General features: G+C 42.0%; 1 protein-coding gene across 2 annotated transcripts; it reads left to right on the top strand.

Moving 5' to 3' along the window:
• Nucleotides 1-549: 549 nt before the first annotated feature.
• LOC105284231 (cathepsin L1) lies at nt 550-6269 on the top strand. 2 transcript variants are annotated; one of them, XM_011347583.2, is made up of 5 exons: nt 550-1068; nt 1293-1469; nt 1713-2066; nt 4172-4332; nt 5882-6269. In XM_011347583.2, exons 1-5 carry the CDS (start codon nt 934-936, stop codon nt 6075-6077), a joined length of 1023 nt encoding a protein of 340 aa, XP_011345885.1. In that variant the 5' UTR covers nt 550-933; the 3' UTR covers nt 6078-6269. The 2 variants fall into 2 exon arrangements, with proteins under 2 accessions (XP_011345885.1, XP_011345886.1); XM_011347584.1 differs by having other exon boundaries at nt 980-1068; nt 1247-1469.
• The last annotated feature ends 2634 nt before the right edge of the window (nt 6270-8903 follow it).

Genomic DNA, 8903 nt, shown 5'->3' with positions numbered 1-8903 from the left:
TCGGAAAAGAAACAAATTTTAATAGCTAGAACTTTTTCATTTATTGTTTTAACGAATTTTAAATCATCGAGAACTCTAGGCAATATGCCAAATAACAATATAAATAGCACGGAACTCCTCGGAAACGAAAAAATTTTAATGGCTAGAACTTTTTCATTTCTAAATCTAAAGGATTTTCAATCGTTGAGACCTCTTCGCAATATGCCAAATAACAATATAAATAGCACAGAACTCCTCGGAAAAAGAAAAAACTTTTATAGGCTAGAACTTTTTCATTTCTAAATCTAAAGGGTTTTCAATCGTCGAAAACTCTTCGCAATATGCCAAATCCACTCTTAAAAAAGCCGTGTTAAATGTCTTCGCGTGGAGGTTAACAATTTAGTAGAGTGTGATAATTGTGCATATAATAAATAAATAAATAATAGATGAATATTATTATTCGAAAACATTATTAATATTGAAAAATAAAATAGCGCGCGCCTGTGTTGTACTAGTTTAAATAAAAAGTGCGGTAAAAAGAAACTATTCTCCTTTGATTTAAAATTTCTGCTCAATGCTCAAATTATTTCATGCAACAGAATGTAATATAAACGTCAGCTGTTTTCTTTCCTAATTATATAATCATTGTAAGAATCGGTTTGACCAATACTAAAACGCGATGCAAACGTCGACATTTAACGTAAGAGAAGGACACGGCCCTGAATATGCGGCACATGTACCTACCGAAATAAAGATGTATCAGCATAAAGATGAACGATTATCGTCACGATGACCCAATTCACGAATATGCTGACACTGATCGCACAGTCATTACGGCATTAACATAAGTTTTCATGCAGTATCGTAAAATTCCTCAAGACAGAACTACTACTTCGCCTGTCGCACGCGAGAATTAATTAAGAATCCTAAATCATCGGTCGTTTGCGAGTCACCATGTGCTCGCGACTGTACGTGTCACTGCTCTCGATATTAATTCTGCCCGGAACACGCGCGATCCAACTGTTCAATGGGGACATTTTACCGATGGAAATCTCGAAACAATTGGACGATTATTGGAGGGCTTACAAGGTGACGTTTATCAAAGAAATGTGAAATATTCCAACTGACTCATTACCATGGAATATATACTTTCTATTCTACGCTGCTCTTGATAATAGCTTCAACCATTGTTTCATGTTACAATGAAAAAATATGCTTTTTATAAACGATATTATAACATTTATAACATTATATCATTTTCAACCAGACGTGTGTAAAGCACATTGACCGTTGCCCTCGCGATGTTTGAACAGGCGCAGTTTAATAAAACGTACGCAAAGAACCTGGAGAACGCGAGACGGATGGCTTGGGAGCAGAACCTCGTGGAGATTTATAAACACAATCTAATGGCTGCTGCCGGACATCATAGCTATACATTACGAGATAACCATATCGCCGATCTCAACACTCACCAGTACAATCGAGAGATGGTTAGTAATTAACGGCGTGATAAATAATCAGCATGATAAATTTAACTCACTTCAATTAAGCGCCAAGATATCTTAACATTAATTTTAATTAATATTAAATATCCTAATATTAATTAATTAAAATAATAACCGCACTTTCTTGTTACTAAATATGACTATAAAATGACATAAAAAAATCGCTCCTTCTGTCAGGCTTAATCCCTTATATAAAATATATAAAATAATAAAGGCTTTTCTCTCCAGGTGAGACTAATACCGAGTCGGAGGCGCCGATTGCCGTCCGAACCGATAGTATCGGTGCATCAGTCTGATAATGTGCCAGAAAGCCTGGACTGGCGCGAGTGTGGCTTCGTTACGACGCCGGTGAATCAACAGAGCTGCGGCAGTTGCTACGCTTATTCGATCGTAGAGAGCATAGAGGGTCAGATTTTCAAGCAGACCGGCATGCTGCTTGACCTGAGCGCGCAACAGCTGGTGGACTGTAGCACGGCGACCGGGAATCTCGGCTGCACCGGTGGCTCCCTCAGGAACACGCTACGATATCTGGAACGATCGAAGGGTCTGATGCCTAGATCCCTCTATCCGTACATGGCCGAGGTACGCTCCCTCCCTCTCTACCTATCGAACCTACACGATATCCCACCGGGACACGAGTGCACAAAATGCACCTTTCGAAATCGCTCTCGCATGACTTGCAAAACATCCTGGACTTTTGAACGTTCCTGGAGCATCAAAACGCGAGGAAACGCTTCTCTTCCGATTCCCGTCCGAAACTTTTCTTTTCAATTCATACTGTTGTTGAGTTTTAATTCCACCGCGCATCAAGCGTGAATAAAGCCTCGTTTCCCGTTTAGGATAACAGATAACTCGGAAGTTTTGTTTAAATCAGTGTTGATTGACTAGTTGCAAAATGCGGATCAAAGACTCGCGCGCTTTTACTTCGAGCTACGGTGAATTGTGAAACTTGAATTTCGGCAAATAAAGGATAATGATAGCCTTATTAGCGAGTCGCGAGCACGAAAGTGCTGACAGTGCGAATTTAATTATCGCGATAAAGGAGTAAGCGTCAAGTTCTGTTCCATTATTTCGCGGGTTTCCGCCGGTCGGAAATATCAGAAAACCCGCTGAGAAGATTCTGGCGGAGGAAGATCCGTGTTATGCCAGTCACGGGAACGCGATAATCTTCCGTAATATGAATGACTGTGCGACGATAGTCCTGCCAGCTCTTCTCTATTAATAATAGATATATGCTTCACAGAAAGAGAGAGAGAGAGAGAGAGAGAGAGAGAGACTTGTATCACACGCGAGTGCCACATGTTTCATAGAATATCCGGTTGTGCGGCTATCGCCGGTTCAATCATCACGCAATAAGAAGAAGACCCGCTTATCTGGCCCGGTTGACTTAATTTAACTCTGCGACGTGTCGTATACGAAGCAACTCGGATGATGCAACAAGAAAGTATTCAGCGTATGACAAACACGCTCCAATTCAATCGTGTTGAGAGACGTTATGGACGAAGTCAGTTCTCCAAGCTCTTTGATTGTCAATCTTTCCTTATTAAGGGGGGAGCCTGCTTTAGAACGTTGAAAATAAGGTATAATTTTACGAATTTTTTTGGAGAAACTGTACAGCGGATCATTATAAAACTTTGATGCATTTATTAGTACATGTTTAAAGATAAAAAAAATTATTTTTTTATTTGAATATATCGTCTGTAGAGGTCGTCCTGAAGGCATTGTAAATTGGTGAGCATTCTCCTGCCTCCAAATTTCATCCAAACTGAAAAATTGAAATATTTTCTCGTTATTTATGAATTCCCATCGTCGATGAACCTTTAATATTCATAAAAACATTAAGTTAAACAATTATTTTTGCATGAAAAAGTTCAAAAACTTTGCCTAAAAATCGTACTTTTGTGTTCTAAGCTCCACCATTTTGGCACTTTTCAACTTTTTTCTTCTCTCTTTGGTTCATCGACGATGGGAATTCATAAATAACGAGAACATATTTCAATTTTTCAGTTTAGACGAAATTTAGAGGCAAGAGAATGCTCACCAATTTGCAATGCCGGCGACGCGGCTGCACTAAGATTTCTCTAGGACGACCTCTACAAGCGATATATTCAAATCAAAAAATAATTTTTTTTATCTTTAAACATGTACTAATAAATGCATCAAAGTTTTATAATGATCCGCTGTATAGTTTCTCCAAAAACAATTCGTAAAATATACCTTATTTTCAGCGTTCTAAAGCAGGCTCCCCCCTTAAGCCCGCTTCCTTTAATTAGGCGATATCGTTCTATTGACATTTCGTTTACATTGAATTTAAGCATGTGCATGCAGCGAGCGTGTGTCTGCTAGTTAATTAACTTTGATCAGACGCGAAAATTGCTCGATTATTAATGAATTCAATGTAACATAAATTGGATGTACAATATTTGCATTTTCTAGAAGATAATCTACTTTCATTAATTCGTCACGTTCGCTATTGATTAATCATGCCCAGAGATTATTGCATATGCTTGTATATCTAATTTCTATACGTATCTACACGTAATACTCAGTTTAAACTGATAACGAAACTAGCTGTTTTGATAACAGTTGCACACAATGATAAAACTAGTGCATTTATACTTGAAGGCCAGAAAACTATTTATAAATTCCAGTTATATTAGGTAAATGGTTCACGTTAATTATTTCAGCAAGGGCAGTGCAGATTTCAAAAAGATTTAAGCGTCGTCAATATAACATCGTGGGCGATCTTGCCGGCACGAGACGAGAGAGCATTGGAAGTGGCAGTAGCGACAATCGGTCCCATAGCTGCCTCCATAAATGCCAGCCCGAAAACATTCCAGCTTTATCAGTGAGTGACGCATTTTATTTACCTCGAAAAAAAAAGTGAGAATTGCTGCTAACGAGCAAATGACGTGTGCGCGAGCCGCGACGCAAATGCATAGCAATGCATTCGCGAAATACGCGATAATTTTAGACACCTGCTATTTATTACCGTCCACGGGAATCGCGAGTTCATTTTGATCCTTTCTATCGAGGCGCTTATACTAAGTACGAAACGCTCAATTCGCAAATACAAACAGTAAAAACGTAAATTCGAAAGAGATTATATCGATAAAACAAACGTGACATGAACAAACAATTTCCTCTCCCGCGTGCAGATAACTAATCTCAATCGTAATCTCAATCCGACAATAAAAATGAGTTAATATTTTAATCAAACTGGAGCCGAACGGACGCTGATGTGACCTCTCTCGAAAAATTGCGCAGAAGAAAACGCGAGAGCGAACGGCATCATCGTCGTCAGTTTAATCCGGATCCACCTCTTGATTGATCGCGACCGATTATTATTATCGATATCGACTCGATATTATCGAGTGCGCATTGGAGCCGAGTTCCGCCTCGCGATTCGGCTCAATATTTCAATTGTTACACGGGCCTGCCAATTAATTACCGGAAAGAGAAATTCTGGAGAAATTATCTTCCATGTTCTATAAATTCCCGTATTCCGCAATCAATTAATTAGTGCTCGCGCGTCAACAAATCCATATCCCAAAATATCCACAATAGCGTAACGTACCAATAAAATAGCTATTGTTTCGTGCGAATATTGCGTTACTTAAGTGGCTTGCGACCGCAAAGCGTCTACGTAACATCCGAAGAAGAAAGAGGCGAGTCATGATAATTGAAACATACGCGTGTTTACGCGTGTTTATACGAAAGGCGTGAGAAGATTGGAAACTTCGCCGGGATCCCCATCAAAGATACGCGACCGGAGAAATTGGTGGACAATCACGCGTGATAACCCAGCGCATCGCCGATGCGATGACCCGCAATCATCGACGCGTCCGAGCGCAGTCATTGAACTCGCGTCATTTTAAAGGGCGCGCGATGCCATTGCCACTAGATCATTTCGAATTCTTTGTGCTATTCAGTGAGTGATTCATCTCCGACGAGCGAAACGTTTGCGAAAAATTGCCGGCAGTCGTGCGAGGCGGTTGCGACAAGTTTATAAGTTTATAAACCCGCGAAGCGATACTGTGACATTTCGCAAGTTTATAATAAATAAAAGAGTGCCGATCGAAAACACAAGATGTGCAAACGCAATGTATTGATAATTGCAAGTGACGTTTGCATGCAGTTCACATAGAGTTCAATGTCGATGGACCGCGCTTTCTAATTTGAGCAGCTCTTCTTCTTCACCTCGCCTATCTGAAGCTTTAATTTGCCTATCGGGTGCGATAGGGATGTTTTGCTCCGCTTGCATCGTCTAATTAACTTCCTTATCTATCCAATTTAATTTACTTCCTTATCTATCAAAAATAATTGTCGCGAGTAATTACTTCGACAAACATATTAAAGATGTTTCTAAGCAATTTATTGGACGTTTTTACTCGCAGTAAAGGCGTCTACGATGATCACCTATGCAGTTCGGACGCGATGAACCACGCGATGTTGATCGTGGGATATACGCCGACCGAATGGATCCTGAAAAACTGGTGGGGCGACAATTGGGGCGAAAATGGCTACATGCGTCTGGCGAAAAATAAAAACCGCTGCGGCATAGCAAACTACGCCGCCTACGTGAAAATCTGAGATTCGTTCTTTTTTAATTCAATCGAAAACTCTCTTGTCTGCGTATCATAAAAATGTATGCTATGCTTTTTAATATATTATGTACTATTTCTATATCTCTATACTCGAATTATTTATTTCTATGTCTAAACACACTGTATTGTATGATAAAGCTGTATGTTTCGACAAAATAAATATCGTTTTCCTATGAAACTTGCATTTATCTTTAATAAAATAAAAAAAATAATAAAAATGCAACGACCGGCAAATTCAACGAGACAGATTCGAGTTTGGTCCGATACAGTTCTATCGGCGTTCTACCATTGTTGGGTCAGCGATCGTACGTATTCGAGCGATTAAAGTTCGGGCAATTACTAAGGATCGCCGAACATTTATTACATAACAGCCACTGACCGCAGGACGGACGCTCGAATGCCAGATACCAGACTTCCGTAACCACACAGGATCCGGGGAAATTTAATCGAACGGTACGACCACGGCACGATAGGAACGCGGAGACTTTGCCCGATCGAAAATTCTGTCCGAAGACGGAGTACATGGCCAACCGGGACATATCGCAATGGTATTTCCACAAAAGGGATAGAAAGAGAGAGAAAGAGAGAGACGGACGCGCGAGAGGAGAGGACAAACCAATTCGTGCATCCGTAGGTGGATGGGACTCGATGGACGCTAACCGCGTGACGCAACGTCAGGCGAAACTGTCACGTAACCGCGTAATGCCGCATGGTGACATAAATCCAGGGACGCATCGGGCACGAACAATTTGCGTGCACACGCCTCGAACACTTGGAACTACGGACCGAATTGCATTCTCGTCTCATTGAAATCTGCTAAATCTCAGAGAAATCTGCTAATCCATCCCGTGTAATCTCGCCGTGCGCGCACGTTTTGCAAAACGATATCGAACGTGAGACCACAGTGAAATCAGAGCGTAACGGGAGAGAAATTACAAATGGATACGTACAGTTAAAAAGGCGTCATCAGTTATACATATTCTCTCTCTTTCTCTCTCTCTCGCGATATATTATCTTACATTTATCATATATCTCAAAGACGACGCACGTACTCGCGGAACAACGCGATTCTCATGCGACATCCCGCATCCTGTTCTACATTCATCGTCGCGGAAATCACGCACGCGGAAAACCTGGCGACCTGCCATTCGCCGCCGCGCCGGTACGGCGATGTTTCCGCGATTAAACGTACAAATAATGGCGCGCCCCGACGAATAAAAGCTTCAGCCGAGCGATTGCACGTCATCGCAACGACGGACGCGCGGCTCGACGGCGGAAAGAATCCCGAGGAGCAATATGTCCTGGCACGGAATGCATTGTCGCGGTTTGAAGCCGCCTCCCTGATTTTCCGATATCGCATGCGGCCCCGAGACCGCGCAAATTCCATCTCTACGTTCGGGGGTCGGCCGCGACTCATTGTTCGTCGGATGGCAACTCGCGCAATCCGTCCTAGCAACAGTGCATCCTCTCTCGATTGTTGCCCAGCGGCGTCTCTATCTGTTTCCTATCTGTTAAGCGACGTAGCGACGCATCTCGGCTGCATCTCCTCATCCTATACACATCCGACCCGACCTGCTGCTATCGGCAGCTCGAATTGCGAACTTGCATCGCAAGCTCGCCCATCACGCGAAACATCATTTCCCGAGATCGATTGATCTTTGTGTTATTAAATAAAAGACTAAAACTACTTGTTTGGAAGAGGAACTAGCGATTCGAAAAAGAAAGGTTGATTTTATAATTATGTCTTTTTAGAGTATCGGTTTTTAATCTGTTTAGGTTTCTGCGAGCGTGTGTAAAAATAGCAACGCCAAATATGTGAGATGTCTAAATGTTTTTACTGCGATGAATATTTATTGTACAACTCGCGAGAGGTACATATTTTCATTTTTAGAAAAAATAGTTGGAAGAGGCGGATGCTGCAGGCTTGCACAGCGCGCGATTTTTATAGACGGATGGCAAGGAAAAAGTATTTGATAGCGGCGGAATTTTACGAGCTAACGGAACTACCAGGCGGACTTAAGGTTACTTAATGGACAATGCAGCTGCCGCGAAACGACGAAATGGCTTGAGGCCGATATTTTTCCAAAGAGTTGCTAAGAGTATCGCGCAGGCAACTCGTTAAATAACGACTTAGAACGATGAGCATAGAACGCGTATGCGTATAGAAAGTAGCAAGCTTTATGGGAGCATGAAAGATCGAATAGAGTTCAAATACGTATTCTGAAATGTTACGGCAAAATTATATTTCGTAATTTATCGTCGTACAACGCGTTACGTTCGCAAACGCTGCTCTATCAGGAAATAATTTTGAGGAAAGAAACCCGTGAGAAATTCTCATCGCGTCTTTTCGTCGCGGACATTTATAGATTGAGGAGATTCCAGCCGGGGAGATAATCAGTGTGACGCTCCGGCGTCACAGGTAGACGCGAGGATGGAATACAGACGGAGGCAACGAAGAAAAATGCGATGAGGAGAAGCCGCGAAGGAAAAGCCGGTCGAGTTATTGCGAGAGATCCGAGCGACGACGAATCTCGCGGAGACTCCGCGCGGAATATAATCGCTCGTAATCGGATCAAGGGGAGTAACATCCTGATTTACGAACTTGCTTCTCCTTCGTCCGGGTCTCCCGCTCTAATCGCCCTTATCTCTCATTCTCACGGCCTCCCGCTGTGCCTCCTAAGAGACCAAGGAAGGAATAACTCGGAGGAGGCGAACAAGCTGATGGTCGCCATGGGAAAATCACGCGATTAACGTCACCGTGAGCTATCGATTGCTTCGCCTCGTCTCCGCGTGACTCGAAGTCATAAAACTA

This window comes from Ooceraea biroi, chromosome 12 (genome assembly GCF_003672135.1).
Source record: "Ooceraea biroi isolate clonal line C1 chromosome 12, Obir_v5.4, whole genome shotgun sequence".
NCBI lineage: Eukaryota > Metazoa > Arthropoda > Insecta > Hymenoptera > Formicidae > Ooceraea > Ooceraea biroi.
This window is presented reverse-complemented; position numbering and strand designations above follow the sequence as displayed.

What these genes read in the sequence shown, in the direction of transcription:
- LOC105284231 (XM_011347583.2), top strand. Translation starts at nt 934, where the DNA reads ATGTGCTCGCGACTGTACGTGTCACTGCTCTCGATATTAATTCTGCCC. An exon ending in TCTATCCGTACATGGCCGAG is followed by an intron (nt 2,067 to 4,171) that starts GTACGCTCCCTC and finishes TAATTATTTCAG; the next exon opens with CAAGGGCAGTGCAGATTTCA. An exon ending in AAAACATTCCAGCTTTATCA is followed by an intron (nt 4,333 to 5,881) that starts GTGAGTGACGCA and finishes TTTTACTCGCAG; the next exon opens with TAAAGGCGTCTACGATGATC.